This window comes from Rutidosis leptorrhynchoides, chromosome 6 (assembly GCF_046630445.1).
Source record: "Rutidosis leptorrhynchoides isolate AG116_Rl617_1_P2 chromosome 6, CSIRO_AGI_Rlap_v1, whole genome shotgun sequence".
Lineage (NCBI taxonomy): Eukaryota > Viridiplantae > Streptophyta > Magnoliopsida > Asterales > Asteraceae > Rutidosis > Rutidosis leptorrhynchoides.
Genome location: NC_092338.1, coordinates 182,065,597 through 182,084,380, shown reverse-complemented (window position 1 = coordinate 182,084,380; position 18,784 = coordinate 182,065,597). Strand labels below are relative to the sequence as shown.

The 18,784-nt window shown below is 35.7% G+C and overlaps 2 protein-coding genes across 10 annotated transcripts in view; both read right to left on the bottom strand.

The window, feature by feature from the left end:
- Positions 1–18,574, bottom strand: part of LOC139853004 (cellulose synthase A catalytic subunit 3 [UDP-forming]-like) — a 31,697-nt gene extending 13,123 nt beyond the window's left edge. For 3 of the 9 annotated variants that reach the window (XR_011761251.1, XM_071842364.1, XM_071842371.1), the window contains exons 1-4: positions 1,784–1,961; positions 1,460–1,646; positions 549–757; positions 25–136 (exon numbers count right to left, since the gene is read on the bottom strand). Coding sequence is in view for 8 of the 9 variants with exons in the window: in XM_071842364.1 (XP_071698465.1) it covers positions 25–136; positions 549–757; positions 1,460–1,646; positions 1,784–1,954 (679 nt within the window). In the remaining variant the exon portion in view is untranslated. Of the gene's footprint in view, positions 1–24; positions 137–548; positions 758–1,459; positions 1,647–1,783; positions 1,962–2,087; positions 2,140–12,735; positions 12,957–13,291; positions 13,373–13,520; positions 13,731–13,807; positions 13,897–15,118; positions 15,315–16,466 lie in introns of those variants that run through there. The other 6 variants (XM_071842369.1, XM_071842370.1, XM_071842365.1 and 3 more) reach the window with 6 other exon arrangements.
- LOC139854286 (uncharacterized) lies at positions 2,061–7,039 on the bottom strand. The gene is made up of 4 exons (XM_071843599.1): positions 5,974–7,039; positions 3,496–5,484; positions 2,415–2,505; positions 2,061–2,139 (listed from the first exon to the last, which is right to left on the bottom strand). Exons 1-4 carry the CDS (start codon positions 7,037–7,039, stop codon positions 2,061–2,063), a joined length of 3,225 nt encoding a protein of 1,074 aa, XP_071699700.1.
- Positions 18,575–18,784: the final 210 nt, after the last annotated feature.

The window sequence follows — 18,784 nt, the reverse complement described above, 5'->3', positions numbered from 1 at the left end:
AACTATAGTACGATTGAAACATACATGATTGATTAACGTATGCATGATAATGAAGTGAAGGTGTCCGTCGTCCACCAGCAGGTGAAGAACCCACTGAAAGACTTTCAGGAGATCCTGCTGACAACTCACCAGAATCCTAATAACAAGCAAAATATATATCAAACCGATAGTTATAAGCTTTTTCTGTTCGGCTGCCCGGGGAACGCGAGTTCTTTTTACTCGGATGTACGTGACATATCCGGGATCCGTCCCAATTTAATAGCCCACGGACAAAACACACGCCATTTAAGAAATGTCATTATCACAATACTTTTTTTTTTTTTACTTTAGAGTTTTACGCATAACTTTTTACATACATTTTTATTTTACATGCATATAGTAAACACTAAACGTATAAATGAACTTTACCCCATTATTCTTATCTATTAATGGAAGTGAATTCTTAATTTGGGATATCACAAAAAGAAAAAGTGAACTATTAAATTTGGATGGAGGGAGTATATAACTAGCACAATGAAGAGATATAATATGTAGATTCGGCATCCAACCTCTTGTATCCTTGTTCGTAATGGTATGTTGTTACGGGGGGCCTCTTTATCATAATTTGGAGAAGTAGTCTCCTCCCCTCGTCCGTATGTCATGCGCCAGCTCATCATACGTTCAGATATATCCTGCTTATAATTTTGAATAGCTGTTGAAGGATGATTAACACTACTATCAGAATCCTCCTCTGTGTCTCCATAACTAGCAGGGCTTCCTATACTCAAATAAAGTCAAAATACTCTTGTATCAGTAAACAATTACCACATATGCTACATTACTATTTTGATACTTATAAACATTGATGATGATGATGATGATGATGATGATGATGATGATGATGATGATGATGATTTTTTTTTTAAACGGCCAAAGAATATATTAAAAAAATAAAACGATCCCTAGCAAGACGCTAAGGGAAATTACAAGGGCATAGACAACCATAAGTTCCAGTTAGAAACTAAATGGCCTATATTTTTAAACCAACGAAATGAAAAAAGCCTGATAACATCGAATAAACTACTTTTAGAACAAAAAGAATCGTGAAAAACAACACCGTTCCTGAAACGCCATAAGACCCACAAAGAAGTAACCACGACCGCAATGATCCGATTCTTTGAAGAGACCGGTAATCGAACGCCCTCTAACCAAACCACAAACGAATCCCAAGAAGAAACTTGAGGCATACCGCAACCGAGCCAAATCTGGATTCTATGCCATAAAGCACGAGCCACATCGCAATCAAAAAACAAATGATCCCGGGTTTCAACTCCATTATTACAAACCGAACATACAATAGAATCAATATCTATTCCTTTCGCGGATAGGTTCCAACGAACGGGAATACAATCTAAACGAAAACGCCATATGATGATGATGATGATGATGATGATGATGATGATGATGATTCGACAATTACCTTTTTGTCGGTTGTAAATCGTTTTGCATTGAGGGCAAGAACCATCCTTGCGCTCATATTCATAACACAGTCTGCAAACTGGTATCGAACAAAATTCAGAAGCGATGAATATGTCTACCTTTCCTGTGCTGTCAACATCCCCACATAAATGGCAAACTTGGCTTCGTACATTTTTCAAAGACTCATCCTGCCCAATTCGAAACAGAACAAATAAAGTTAAAATTAATCTCACATAAAAATAAATACAAAACTGCAACAATGTAGAATAAAAAACAATCATTTACTCCAAAATCAAAGTAACTTGTGTAACAACAATATACTAACCACAATATCTCCCGATTCCATTGATGTTAGCTCGTGAAGTACAATCAACCAAGTGCAACTCGACACCCAATTCAAACAAAAATGCTTTGGGAAACCATGTCCATAACTGTAATCTGTACATTTGAGCGCATAATGAAAGTTACTAAAATCAGTTTCTATTAACACTTTCATGTCACAATTCAAATATAGAACGGTTACCATTTTAAAGGTGTTTTTAAACAACTTTATATACATGTATATATCTAATTAAATATATGTGCAAGTGTATGTGAAACCGTCACCAGATGGAAGGTTTCAAGTACACCTCATAATAAAACATCTTGTGGGCCATGATAACCCGATTAGGTCGCGTACATCTGCAAAAAAAAAAAAAAAAGAGGTCATCTTAATGTGTATTGGTCGACGATAGCCATCGGGGTGGAGATGAGGCAGAAACACAACTACTCGATGTACGTGAGTGTATGCTAATGTGTTTATATGTGAATATAATGTTGATAACGTAAATATGTAGATCGAGTGAAAGACGAATTGTACACATACGTTATTTCTATATAAATGGTTGTGCATGATGATATACATGAAACTGTCGATATATGAATTTACATGGAACACGATGTAAACCGATACATACAGCAATATGATTAATTGAGTGCGAAAGACAAAAGCGACATTATACTGCTCTGCTACTACTGATCGAATTCCAGTGACACTATCTTCGTCACCTAAAAAACCTAACGGAATTTGACTGACGTTCCTTAGTTATATGAATGGACTAGCTACTTTTATGCATTCTGTTGAAGAAAAAATATACTTTAATAGTCCCTTCCCACTGATATCACTTCCTAAAAGTCGTATTCTATTAAAAAAAGTTATTGTTATTTGTATTTTTTTGATCAAAAAATTAGTTGCATGTTGTAACAGTAATCATAAGTCGTAATATCATGTACATTTTGAATAAAACTATATGTATCTATGTATCTTAAGCGGTGGCGATTTCAGGATCTAAAGTCAATGTGGTCCTGAAATTTTTTTCATTGCCAATTGTATTTTAATGCTATTTTAGTGGTTGTTTATTTTTTAAAAAACTACAAGTTCGGAAAATATATTGGGTCCGAGTAGTTAAATATAGTGGGGTAGTATACATTTTAAAGTAAAAGCTATAAATTAAGAAAAGATATGAGGTCATCCAGTTAAATTTAGTGGTATCCTATACAATTTACAGAGTATTTTCTTTTTTTTTTTTGAAAAGCAAAGATATTATTATTATACCCGGAATATATCAATACAAGACCCTATATGCTACTATACAATGTTATAGACAAACTAAACAATCGGAACAAGATTGGAGAAAATAAGACTGAGGGGTAATCGGGAGTGACGTTTGCTATCTAACACAATGAGGGATGAACTTGTGGGAACACAAGCAGGGCAGGAGGAGACAGCCGTGCCAATCAAGCGGCGACAAAGATGACTACAACCTACCCATTTAATCTAACCCCCATCGGCTAAGTAGAACAAACGAGCACTAACCGATTTTAAGGTTCCATATTAACCGATTCCGGTGCGGTTTGGAGTGGATGACACATAGAAGGAAGGGTTGAGGAGCCATTGATGCCAGACGATTGATGACTTTTTTCGTGAGCGGTTTGAGATTCAACTAAAGCTTTGGGTTTGGATCTCGGAGATTATCATTGCAGAGTTCCATAGTTTACCTGAAAAGACCTTTAGATTTCTATGTTTCCATAAAATGTAGCATGTAATCCACTTGGTAGCTTGCCATAAGGACGCACCAATGGGGTTAAGTGAGAAACCTTCATCGGAGATGATAGCTTCATTGATGTTAGAAATTGTTGAGTTATTTTGATTCCACCAATCGAGTATTTGTATCCAAATTGAAGATACTTTTTGACAATTTATCAACGCATGATCCACGGTTTCAATATGATTATCGCATAATGGACATAATATGGTGTGCAGGTCAATTCCTTTTTTATCAAGTTCACATCTGACAGGGATTTTTTGTTGAATGACCCTCCAAGAAAATATGAATACCTTTTGTGGGACGTATTTGTTACGTGGTAGAGATAGATTTCTGGAGTTGATGCCATATTTTAGCGTGTTAATCAGGTTTGACAACGATGAGGTAGTGAAGATGCCGGATGTGTCAAGGGAATATTTCCATGAATCCGGGCGATCTGAAATAGTTACTGAAGATAATAGATTATTGAGTTCCTCAAGTTCATTCATAGCACGCCCCCTAGGTATCCGCGTCCATTCCCATTTTCCAATCGAGGTGGAGTTAACGTGTAGAATTCTATCGGCAACGGATGCTTCTTTATGTGATTCTAACATGTATAATCTGTGAAATAAAGTTTTTAGGTTTTCAGAGCCGATCCATTTATCATGCCAAAAATTTATCGTTGTGCCATTTCCAATGCGTTTTAAAATTGATGAAGTGAAAGATGTTCCGACGTTGTCTGCGACTTTTCCTGCTTTAATGATCTCTTTCCAAATTGTGCGACCTGAAATGTTCCTGCATAAAATGTTAGAATCCAACCCCCCCCCCCCCCCCGGCCCGTAGATGCTTTTGATAATTTTTACCCAAAGAGCATTATCTTCATTTTTAAAACGCCACCACCATTTACATAGTAGTGATATGTTTTTTGCAAAAAGAGAACCCACATTTAAACCCCCATTTTCGTATGGTAAAATAATTTGATCCCATTTAATCCAGTTAATTTTATTATCATTTGAAGAACCCCCCCAAAAGAATTTTCTTCTTTTAGATTCAAGAGCCTTAAGGATAGCGGATGGTGCGTGGAATAAGGAAAAATAATATAGTGGAATACTACTTAGGATAGATTTAATGATCGTGAGGCGACCCCCGAAGGAAATTGACTTAGCAGCCCAATCCGATAGTCTTTTGTCAAATTTTTCGATGATTGGCTGCCAAGAAGATATGTGAGAAGTGGGAACGCCAATAGGGAGGCCGAGGTAAGTAAATGGGGTAGACCCTGCAGAGCAGTTAATGTATCTAGCCATTTGCTCGGTTTCGGCTATAGACGTACCAATACCATAAAGTTTACTTTTGCGAAAATTAACTTTGAGGCCCGATATATTTTCGAAACATTTTAGGAGTTTGGAGATATGTTTGGCGCTTCTTTTGTTCCATTCACCGAAGAAGATCGTATCGTCCGCATATTGGAGATGCGTTATGATGAGGTTATCATTTCCGATTCTTAACCCTTGTAAAAGACCATTGGCTAGTGCTCTTTTAACAAGAATATTAAGGCCTTCGGCGACAATAATGAAAAGAAACGGTGAAATGGGGTCACCTTGACGAATTCCTCTCCCGGGAGAAAATTCTTTGGTGGGTGAGCCATTAATTAAGACAGAGATGGATGAAGAGGAAAGACATGCACGAATGAAGCTAATCCATTTTAAACCAAAACCCATGAATTGCATGGTTTTAAAAAGAAAGTCCCATTCTATGCAATCGAATGCCTTTTCAAAGTCTACTTTGAATATTAGCCCCTTATGTTTTTTACGTTTTAATTCATCAATGATTTCATTTGCAATTAAGACGCTGTCGAGAATATTTCGACCTTTGAGGAATGCGGTTTGTTCAGAACCTATGACTTTATGGATGACCTTTGCAAGGCGATTGGAGAGTATTTTGGTGAGGATTTTGTAATAACTACCTATTAGACATATTGGCCGATATTCGTTTAGTCCGATTGGATTAGGTTTTTTCGGGATAAGGGTGAAGAAGGATGCATTACAGCCTTTGGAGATTTCCGAGTTGGTCCAAAACCAATCAAGAGAATTAATGAGGTCGTGTTTTATCAGATCCCAATGTTTTTTGAAGAATTTCATATTAAAGCCGTCCGGACCTGGTGCTTTGGAGCTGTCGCAATTACTTATGGCTTCCCAAATTTCATTTTCGTTAAATTTAGATTCTAAGATTTGGTTATCCAGCGAGGTGATGTATTCGATATGTGAAACATTGTCAAAAAGACATTCATCACAGAGATGTTTGGATTGGAAGATGTTGTTAAAGTATGAGTATGCTTCTTGTTTGATTTAATTGGGGTCTTCGGACCATGAACCGTTAATTGACAAACCGTGGATATTATTTTTATTTGTTCTTCGTTTAATGTAATTGTGAAAATATTTTGAATTTTCATCACCTTCGAGTGCCCATTTAATCCTTGACTTTTGTTTTAGCATGTTAATTTTCTTTTTTTCTTTAGTGATATGTTGCATTTTTTCATCAAGCCATTTTTGTTTTTCAATTTCGGATAATGGTCTGGTTTCTGCGGTTTGTTCCCAATTATTACATTCGGATAAGTGTTCTCGGATCTGTGAATCAATGTTATCGAGTTGGTTACTGTGTTTTTTAAGTTCCATTTTAACATTTTTTAGTTTATTACGGAAAATGCAATCAGGTCTATTACCATTAGTAGGAAGTGACCAAGCCTTTTCTACTACAGATTCAGCATCTTTTAGATCAAGCCATGCGTCAAACACGCGTATAGGTTTAGGGCCAGAATCTATAAGATTATTTCTTAGGATGATGGGGCAATGGTCAGAAAGGTCACGATCAAGAGTTTTGGAGTATGTGTTGGGCCAGATTGTGAAGATACCATCAGAAACTAGGAAACGATCTAACTTACTAAATTTCATTGTTTTTTCGCATATTCGTGTAAACTTTTTACCACCTAATGGGAGATCGATTAAACCTAAATTACTGATGAACCTATTAAAGTTATCCGCCCAAGGTTGATTATATTCCGAATTCATACGTTCCGTTTTATTTCTTACTTCATTGAAATCTCCAAAAACAATGTGAGGAATGTTAATAGAATTAATGAAGGATGTGAGTTCGTTCCAGAGTCTTAATTTTTTCGCGTTGGAATGAGGACCATAAACATTAATGAATGCGAGTTCAGAGTTATGACCCGCCCATGACCCGCAAATAGCTAAAAAGAATTCACCCTCTATAGCGTTGGTAACGGAAAAGATATTGGTATCCCAAATAGTTAAGATACCACCAGAAGCACCAACCGAGTCCTTTTGGATGAATTTAAAATCAGAATTTCCCCAGAAGGATTCTATGGTGTTGTCGCTCGTTTGTCCACATTTAGTTTCTTGAAGACCAAAAATTGTTGGTTTTTCTTTATTACAAATATTTTTAAGCCAGTTTATTTTACCCGTTTGCCCAATACCCCGAATATTTAATGAGATTGTACACATGAGAAAAACTTACAATAACGAAGAAACGGAGGTTGGAATCATTGTTTGTTGCAACGGATCCCGATACTTTTCCCGAATTCAAATGTGTCCAGACTGTTACTAGTGAAGGATCCTGTCTTATTGTTCTTTTTATGACGTACCGTGTCCAAATGAGATCCCCTAGAATGTCCGGATGTGTTTCCGCCACCTTTAGATGTGGATTTACAACGTTTAGCCAACTGTGAAATTCTGAGTTTTTGACCACTTCTTGCAAGATGTTTCATATAAAGCATATTGGATCGAGGTCTTTTAATGTCCGGATTTTGAGGAGTGATTTTTGGGTTAGGGATGGGGTAGGCAGTGGTGTTGGAGATTTTTCTCTTTTTAGCAATACTTCTATCTTTAACAAGTAAAGGTTCAAGGTTGAAAGGATCGGAGTTTGTTTGATGTTTAATATTTGGTGCAGGCATAAATTGTAGAGGTGATTTTGATTGGGTGTTAATAGGTGAGGTATCAAGATTGTGCTGCATCTTTGATTCAATTTCATCATCACCTTGCATTGTTGTCCCATGAGCATTTGAGGAAAAAATAGGATTCGTTTCATTGTCATTATTACGGTCCTGATCACATTTATCATTCATGGGCCTTGCCGATTCAGTAGTAGATGTCTGTTGGTCCTGTGTGGTGGGCCGAACGGTATTGGGCCTTGAAAACTCATTACCGTTAATCACATGGTCTGGTGGGTTAAGGTTATCGGGGTTAGGCTGAGTTGGGGTTTTTGAAGTTTGAGGAAAAGGTGGGGTATTATCATTATTTTGTTGGGTTGGGGTGTTTGTATCCATGGATGTAAAAGACAGTGGGGTATCGGATATGTTTGAGGATATATTTTCGACAATGATAGGATTTGAATTGTTGGTGTTTAATTTGTGGGAGGTAAAATCAGGAATGGGTGGAGGCGTATCATCACATGGGGGGCAAGGTATACTTTCGGAACAGTGTGTATTGTCATCGGTGATAAGATTGGTTGGGTTTGGTGAATGGGTATTGGGGTTAGCATTACAATTGACAGAACTCGACATGTTTGTTGGTTGATGGGGTTGACTACGAGATTTATTATTGAAATGTGAAGTATCCACACGTTTAGATGAATTGGGTACATGTGAATGGTCAATTTTATGATTGTTATCATGAAAGATTTTATCCACATTACCTTCAACCCGATTTTCACAGTCTAAATGAGATTCTTCATCAGAAATATGGCCATCCGAGAGACTTTCATCGTCCCAATTTGAGGAATTATCAATGTCGCCATATGGGTTAAACATAGAAAAATTTTGAATTTCATTGATATAAACCTTTGCTTGATTGATATCACCAGGATTAACAATTGCGTGGCCATTTATTGGAGCGAAGTTATTAGTTTTGATAATGACCGAGCCGTGGGAAAGGTCTTGATTGTTTTCATTAGTTATTGAACAATTGAACGTTTCTATAACCTCCCCCCAGTTTTTGGCTATATCAATGAACGTGGATTCAAGCCAACAGGTAATAGGGACACCAAATATGTTAACAAGTGCGAGTCTACCAGAAGTTTTGTAAACTTCGGGGTCCCATGGGTTAATATCCTCGAGCCATTTCCATAATGGGTGGTCCGAATTGTTAATCAATTCAAGGGCCGGGTCGGATTCCTCAAATATAAGCATTAGGTCATGTCCTCCTAGATATTTAATAGTGAATCCACTAAGGCTTTCACTTTCACATATTTCACTAAAATATTCTAGATATTCAAGGTCTTTGACCTTAGCTATAACCGCTTGACCAAGGGTTTGAATAAGTTCGTCATTAGAATTTACCTTGATCGTAGGAATATTGTTGCTTGGAGCCTGCTTGTTGAGGATAACGTCTTTGAAGTTCCTATCGTCCACCGGAGAAGAAAAGGCTGTCTTGATATTGTTTTTTTGCCCAGAAGATGAACTGTTATGTTGTGCACCTTGTTTGACCCCTACATTTTCATGAGCCTTATATACTTTAAGAAGATAATCACCGGCCACGATAAGACTGAGTCTTCTAGCAAGCGAATCCTTATGATATTCAGGAACGTCTAGAAACCTAACGAATCCAAACTTTCTTCCACTTTTTAATGTCTTCTTAGGAATGTAAACCTCATGGATATTGCCATACTTTTTGAAGATATCCCAGAAGTCCATAGAACACCAATTGTCAGGGAAGTTATGGAATAGATAAGATGTGATTCTAGTTTTGTCAATCGGTAGTGGAGCATTGTTTGGAGCATAATAGGCCGACTTTGTATTATGATTCCCGAAACGTTTGATGAGGTTAATGTTAGACTCACGGTGTTTAAAATTATTATAGATCTGATTGGAGGATGTATTTAGCCTAGTAGAATATGGATGATGTGATGAGGATCGATTATGAATGGTTGGTTTTTGTAGGTTGCTGCTATTAGGGTTAGGGATATTTGGAGATGTCTGTTTCTTGTTGCGATCAATTTCAACCCAAACACCCTCATTAATCGGCCTATATTTGATATGTTGGTTACCATTGACAAATGGAGGTTTCGATTGAGACAGGTTTTTTGAAGATGAAGGGGTGAAAGGTGAGCAAGGGATTTGGGGCATGGTTTAATCAGGAAATAAAAAACGAAAATAATTGAAACAAACAGTAAACAGAAACGATTAAAAGAAGAAATTGCAGGTAGTCAGATTAGGGTTTACTGACCAAGAAGATGAACAGGCGAGATGTAGCGAAAAACTGACTTGAACGGTAATTCAGCTTCTACCGGAAATTGGATTACGGTGATGAGAGAGCAGAAAGGTAGAAGAAGTTCAAAATATTGACGTTAGTGGCCAATTCTTACATACTTTGAATCACCCATGAAAAAGACACGAAAATAACAATGAATTTTACACGAGATGGGATAGCAACCCGACTTTACAATCACGACATACATTCATATTTAAAAATTTCACTATCATATATTCATATTCATATCGACGTCTATTTGGTTTACAGAGTATTTTCTACTAATAATTTTTAAACTAGCGGTGTCCCGTGACCCCACAAATCACTACTTAAACTCGCCGCTGATCTCAAGTCACGTATACTTCCTAGTATTGTCTAAACTTCAAATACTATAAGTAACCATCACTAGATACCTCCCTGGTTAGGGTCCGGGTTCTTTGCAAGAGGTCTCAGGTTCGAATCCTGCTTCTACCTTGCAAATACTATAAGTTCTATCGTCATATAATGGAACATGTAGTACCAAGTTTAGTAATTTGTCGTCACGTGGTAATATTACCAACATTATCAATTAACTTTTATCCATACATCATTAGTATATCATATCTTAAAGGGATACATGAAAGAGTCAAAAAATCATATAACCTGGTTGAACCACATAAAACAACTAAGTAAAATGTATCTCTAACATGGTTAAACCATGATAACATAGTTAAATCATGATGATACACATACCCAATCCGTATCAAAATAAGCTTTAGTTAAACCACATAAAACAACTAACATGTATCTCTAACATGGTTAAACCATGATGATACACACACCCGATCCGTATCAAAATATGCCTTAGACGTATAAAACCTATGAATATCCATCAAGGTAAAACAGACAAAAGGGCACAAATAAAAACCGTCACCGGCAAGAAGCAGGATCCGAGCACACAAAACAAAGGTGACCGGAACCGCAATCAGTCATCGGGTAAGAAGTGTCGGGCAAAACTCAAGTATGCAGGCCGTCTAGAAGTCATCTGGATGAAGAGCACCGTGAAGAAATAGTTGTCCTCACACATCAGCCCTTCGGACTTGGTCAAGTATACAGACTATCTGTCAGCTGCAAACGGTTTCCAAAATATCTAGGCAGGGGCACAAGAGTGGAGCGTCGGTGCCACGTCAGCCCGTAAATTCAGGAAAGTTTGTTACGCCAGTTTGTTACGATTATGAAAGAGATATGTGTCTCGTCATCATTCACTCTAACATTACACCGTCAAAGTCATATTAGATAATCACGGTCAATTATACTCCAATTGAATTCCGGTCTCCATCAGAATTCGATCCCTTAGATATTAATCTGCTTAAGCAGATTAATCCGATTGTTTGTTTTATGCCCTTGTAAATTCAAATTCTGATCGGATTCGCACGATTTCCGGAGTTAAAACAATCCATCAATCACTTTTTTCCCAAATAAACACTCAGAATCTTAAAGAAAAAGGTTTTGGTTTAATCAAACCACATGAAACTAAGTAAAAAGTATCTCCAAGTAATATGAACATGAAAAATCTCCCCCTGCTCTCAATTAACTTTAACTTACCTATAATATATTGGGATTCCATTTTCCAGGATGTAACCATCATTCAAACAGGACATTATGTAATAATTTGACATACAAGTTACCCTGATATGAGTCACAAGTCTTCATCATTCAGCCCAAAAGATTTTTCATATTAGGTTAGAAACCCAAGACAGTACACCATTAAAGTAAACGCGCAAAGTTTCTCCATTCAAGTTATCCGGGGATGACGATTATTTTTACCGCGACTAATCAAGTTATATCAGAAAATGAGAATACTGAGTGTCAAACCAATAGCACAAGGCTCCGCAGCAACAGACAGAAGTGGAAAAATACTAAGAGGGATATACTCCTTTATTTTCCCTGACCACCATAAGATCTACTGATGTTTGTACTAGACTATCGTGTGATGGTTGTGTACACCGATCAAGGTTGTCATAAAATCTGACATCATTTTGTTCAGGTTAACATCTAGATCAACCTTGATATATCACAAAATGAAAATATAAATATGTAGCAGTCTGGATCCAATCTGGGTTCCTATTCATGTGTACTAAACTATCAAAAGTGTCTTTAATTGTACAAATCTATAAAGAAACTGTAACAAATGCTTTATGTAACAATCAATCAAATTCACTACCAACAAAATCAACCAACCTGACGTATCTATACCATTTGAATATACACAGATGTAGTCCTAACTACCGAAAGTAGTCTACTCACAAAATTGTATTAAAAATTGCAAAAAGATGAAGCACCTGGGATGCCAACGAATATAAAAACTTGTCATCAAAATCACACTGGTATCCGAATATGATAATGATTACTTGAAACAAATCACAACGGTGATGTATCAAAAAAGATGGCGAATATATCAATTTTCAAACCAAACCAGCCATAGGAATTGTAATCGGTTTGGTTGGACTGGTTTGAACCAATATTTTAGTTTAATTAAATTTTTAAAAAGATTTTATTAAAACACATTCAAAGTACATAATAATATGGCAAATGATGCAAGTGTTATTAGCTTACAAGTTCTTTGAAAATATATATATATACATAATCTAATATTGGTAAAGAAGTGTCTAAAAATATCAATTAAAAAAACATACTAACATTTGTCTGTAACAAACATACTTAACCTTTTCTAATTTACACGGCAATAATTATAATGCATTATGGTTTGGTTTACGCATTCAATTTAAGTCTTGAAAACGCAAACCGAATTATATAACGCTTTAGAGAAACCCAAACTACTAAATCATTTATGCGAAATGAACCTGGCCAAAGCGACCGAATCCCTTCAGTTTGGCCGGTTTAAACGGTTTCAATCAAACCATGAACATCCCTAACTTATAAGGTAATAGTAAAGTTGTCTAAAAAGGCCTTACCTCGAGTCAATTGCACAATGATGATTCTCGTAATAAGAGATATGTTTGATCTTTGTGAATGTTTAATGAGATTAGCTATCATATACTATTGTTCTGTTTTAGCGGATATTCTTTGGACCAAGGACTCAAGTTTTCCTGCAAGTGGGGTCCCCGGGTCATTTAACTTGGAAAAAGGCAATGATCTAATGCATCCAAGAATGTGCTCAATATCCCGATTAAGCCTGCAACGTAGATTATAATCTGAATAAAGACGTTTAATAAAGATGTAACAATTTGGGCGGTTATTGAGCCCAGTTGACTTGTTTCAATCTTAGGGCGTTTTAGATTTGACCTGTTTGTGATATTGCACTACTGGATGTATAATGTATCCATATACACTCTTAACTAGGTAAATGGATTATAATTGCTCTCTAAGCCAAAGGAACATACTTGAAAATACATATGATATACAAGAAGATAGTATCAAACTATCAATGTAAATACTTTAGTATGCGTGATTTGCAACAAGTAATGATATTTCATCTACAGGGTAAACAACATGAATGAATATAAGTACCTGGCTTTCGCTTGCGGTGTGCTGAAATCCACAGTTGAAAAGGCATCAGAGATTTGTATGTCGAAGATGATAGTCACTTCTCTGCAAGAGAAATATATCAAACACAAATAGAATTGTAAATACGAATATCAGTGACAATAACAAGTTTGTCATATATAGATATAGACTATTAATAATTTAACAGAGTCATTGGACATATAGCCTGATAAATAAATAAATAAAGGCTCACTTGAATATTTCCTGAACATCCGCCTCGTGCAGCATCCGAGAACGCACCTTTTGAAGATATCCAATTTCCTGAATCCATTTCTGCGCTCAAAACACCATGAGCAATTGCAGGAGAAACTGAATCAGGGGCATAGTGTCCATCAAGGTTTGAAATTATCCACTCAACAGCTTTTTTAACTTCAGAAGCTCGAAGTAAGTGTGCCTGCATTCACTAGTAGAATATAAATCAAGTTACTTCATTGATCATTGAAGATAAAGCAAAATTTTCCATTTACCAGTATACATTACCTGTACAATCTTAAAAATAGTTCTAAGGAGTTGAACAAAGCTTTCAGATGACAGGCTTTTTAACTTACTTCCAAGCGATGGGCCACCACCTGCAGCAACACGTAATATTTATGTAAGACATCTTTATTCTAAGTATCTTTTGTAGAAAAGTTACAAAGTCAACAATATTCAACAAGGTCAAATTTTCTTGATCTGTATTGTATTGTTAAATAGCAAATGGTAATACTATAAATAAATAACATTATAAGACAGTGAATACCAATCTTGTGAGTCAGGCAAAGAAACTAAAAAGGTGACCAACTTTGTAAAAATTGCACATTACATCAACATCATCAGTGTTCAGAAATTCGATAATATTTTCAGACCTAAACTATATGTAATTTGATATAAGAGTATAAGACTACTGCTAACTCGCTAACCATCTACTCACAGAAAGGTTGTTTCTACGGGAAACCCTAACCCGGGATATTTTGGATCTGATACGACCCTTCCCCAAGGACCACACCTCATGCAATGCTTAGCTATTCCCTGTGAAATTGCAAGGATTTGGGATTAACCCTATGACCTATTTCACAAAATCCTTGCATTTCTTGCCACTCATCTACTAATTGAAGCTTTTAAATGAGCAAGACGCACAGTCAACTATATCAATAACCAACCCTTTCTCCAGAACCGTGGCACAGCTAATATATACAAGAAAGTATATACAGGTGGATCAATCCTAAGACTCTTGCAGATTATAAAACCTATAAACATGATCTCCTATAGCACCTCGGTTCATGATACATACCAGTCATACTGCTACTTCATATTAGTTTACGTTGGTCTCTATTGGGTTAATATTATGTCCATTATACAGGATTTCTTGTATATACTACACAGGCCTACCTCATTTACTCTACTTATATGACATTCTTCCTCATTATAAATCATTCATCCAAACCTTAAACATACACATTACACTAGACCATAGTTGTTAAAGTCCCCGACTAGTCAGGATTTTGAAGTAATCAGACTAGTTACGACTAGTCTCGGACTTGGCCGATTTGTTCGGTCAAAGTTGTCAAGAGTCCAATTTAGTCGGTAAAAGTCCGATTTATTAGTTCAAAGTGGGATTTATTCAGTCAAAATCAGTCAAGGTAGGTCATATACATTCAAAGTCAAAGTTGATCAACGTCCGACTAGTCTCCGACTTGGCCGATTAGTCCCTACAAGGTCACGACCGACTAGTTCCCGACTAACGACTTTTACAACCTTATTTAAGAGAAAGTTAACATAAATATATAAATATATCTAGCTTTTGCATATCACCTCTCCTCTTGGCTGACAAGAATGATGTTTCCAACTCTAGGTACTACAAAGCTGCACATACCTCAAGTAAAACAGTGGGTCCATTATTTTGGAGGAAAGCTACATCCTTTTGTAGGCCATTAGAACCCAATGCTTATTATCTGAGACATGATTAGTCACACTGAACTCAACTTGAGAGGATGCCACTCCATCGTATCTAAATATTGTGAAATTCAAAATGAGCCACATAATTCAGCCCTATTATGTGGCAAACGTAATGTTCTCGAAATGTGTTTTGCGGCTATGAATTAATATCGAAACAATACTATAGTCAAATATATTTGCATTCAATATGAAATTTTAAAATAGAAACAATTATAGAGTTTGGAATTGAGAGATATAAAAAAGTGTAACAAAATAATCGAACCATTAAACCAAGATGTCACTAAATGTGTAAGGGTTTGTGGCTAGTGGGGATATATTAACCATGAAAGTCAAGTCCCATTATATTTTTTGATATATTGTTTATGGGTTGGTCAGAAGTACTTGAATGCAAACTATAGGTTTATACTTTATAGTAAGTTAATAGTTGAGATAACATATTGACCTAACTGTTAGAATGGTAGAACTACAGTGACCAATATATGAGTTTTGCCTTAAATTTATATCTGGTATAATGTGAGTTTGTCATTTTCATGTAAGTGGTTGTTTATGGAAAGGTTGACGTTGTAGCATTGCAACGCTAGCACTTGTACCAACTAGATGTATGATATATATAGATTGTGAGAAACATATCTTGCCAATTACATAAGATATTATGGGTCGCATACTCGCATATAATTGCCTGTAAGTTATATTAGGGACCCCTTCTAGAAAAAAGAAGCCTAAGAAAAAACCTCTAGATACCAAGAACATTAAACGTCGATTTTATGGTAATAACTGTTCTACTCTACTCCTGAATAGGCACTGTAATTTATGCATTATAATAGTTCTTTACATAATTAAATATTAAAATATAATAGCCTGTTGATTAGCTTAAGCATATTTCAATACCAACATTATCTACATTTACTCTGCCAGCAAGCTAAGCAAGGTTTCCCCCTTTATAGACATATGTGACGGTTTACCTAAATTATAACAGCATAGGCATTCATTTTACTTTAGCAAGCATATAGCACAAATATAAGAGACAGAAGGCAACCATACTTTCCTCACATCTGGTTCTAAAACTGAGAAACAACCCCAAGTTTAAACAATCTTTCTTTCAACTATATCAAAATAAGTTAATAAACAGCAATGAACAGAACTGTAAACTACATTTTTAGATACTCATATAAGAAGGATCAAGTGTGAGGCAGTGATCATATACCAGAAAATGCTTCAAATCATCCACGAAATCTAATACTCCAGCACAATCAGCAGATGCAACAAGCTACAAGACAAATCAAAGAGATTTATGATCATTTCATATGCCCAAGCCTTGAATGGGGTATGTTTTTATTTTTATGATGATTAAAAGATAAACAGGAAAGAAAGACACTAATTAAGTTATATATCATTGTTGATTCACTTACTTTCAGTTGCCACCAAGCAAAATTCATTTTATGATAATAACCAAATAACTAATAACCTAGCCCTCCCACTGACTAAGGGAAGCTATCTGTCATAAACAAAAAACTTTCCGAGTATACAATGAGATGGCGTGATTGAACACCATAAGACCTTTTACAATAAATATCTAAAGAAAAGTTTCCTAGTGTACAATTCAATTCTGTATTCTACGTTACAACTTTTATAATGTATTACTGTGTAATCAGTTCAAACAAAATAATGCACAAAAAGTTGGTGTCTGCTTGTGGATATTCTTATAGGTTTATTTCACTCTTGCGTATACATTACAGTGATAAAGAGGTTCTAATCAAGCATCACCTTCAACATTTGGACCAAAGACAAACCTAGTGGCTTCAACCCCAGCAATTATGTGAATACACTTCCAGTTTCGTGTAGCAGGTTAGTGGATGTCCATTTGCATAGTAGTTTGCACAACTTTACGGACCATAACCGGATTTATTTACTTGCTCAAATCTAGGAATAAGAAAGAATCTTAAATACATATCAAAAATCAGTTTTCTTACAAACAAATCAACAAATTAGATTGCTTTGAGGCATAATCAAGCCACAATATCATATTAAACGCACATCCAAACTTCTGAGTTCCTTACATCGATCTGGTCATGGCAGGGAGTGATGTTAAAAACCTCGAATCGTTCTTTTTCTATTTCATTGATCAGCCGACCAAATGGATTGAAAAGAGAACATGTAGCCACAAATGAGTGATGTTGTAATTATCTCTTGTTTCCTAGTTTTCATTAATATCTACATCTACTATAATATTGATAAAAACTTTTAAAAGTGTAATAAGTAAGAGAATAGAAATCCAACGATCATAAAGTAACATTGAAATCATAAAGCTGCTATTTATTAACAGTGACACTTTATCTAACCATAGGAAAAGAAATACCAACTTAAGAGCAGCAGCAACAGACTGGTTAACATATAATATAAGCCTAAGCTTCTCCTGCAAAGCCAACAAATCGCTTCGATTGACATTCAAATCGTGAATTTGAGAAGCAGAATCCACTAAATCAACATCCAAAAGCCCAACTGTCTCCTTCAATTCCCTGATTCGATTAAACCCTCTAACGATCTTCAAATTAAATCTTCTAACTGACATTGCGCCTCAAAAAACGAATTCGACCTCAAGGATATTTCCTTAACCAAATGCAGCTCCACCACATCTAAATACTGTGACAACTTCTCTTGCAAGACACTATTCTCCGCAACCGTAGAATACGGACTCGCAGCCCTAAATGTAGCTCCATCTTCATGTGCAAAATCCTCAAAATAAAATGCAGGCACTTGGCGTAAACACGCAACTAACGCTTCACCAGCTCTCTCATGTCGACAAGAGACATCATTATCATTATGATTAACATTGCCATCATTACCATCTTTATCAGAATGATTCATAATGTCTTCGAACCGAGAATAATGATAGGAAATTGAAGATAAATAAGAAGTGAAATCGGATCGAGTGATATCAACAGCTAGGGTTTTTTTTTTTTGGATAGCCAATAAAAAAAGAAAAGAAAAACAGGATAGATTTTTAAGAATTGACGGATTGATTTTGAGTAGTTGCATCTGAAAATGATTTTGATAATAAAGATGATGAAGTTTGTCGATTAGGATTCAACCTTGTTCTCGATCTAGTAGTGGACGAAGGCTTTGGATCCATGAATTAATCACCACCTGAATCATATATGATGTTGATTGGAATTGTATGTATAAGTAATAGTGAAATGAAATCGAAAACCCTAATTGTAATTGTAATTGTAATTGTAGGAAATGTAATGTAATGAAGTTGGTTACACTAGATTTGGAACGAAAATGGGGTGCTGATGGAGCCCTGTGTGTGTAATTCACTCTGGTGCGATTGTTTCACTTTCATGTTCAGAAAGAATCAATAACTCCTTTTTAATTTTGTTATTTTAATTTTATATTTTACTCAGTAATATTTTATTTATAATTTAATTTAATTTAATTTATAATAATTTATATATTTATATTTATTATAATATTTATAACTTTTATATTTTTTGGAAAACAAACATTTAAATTAGAACGATC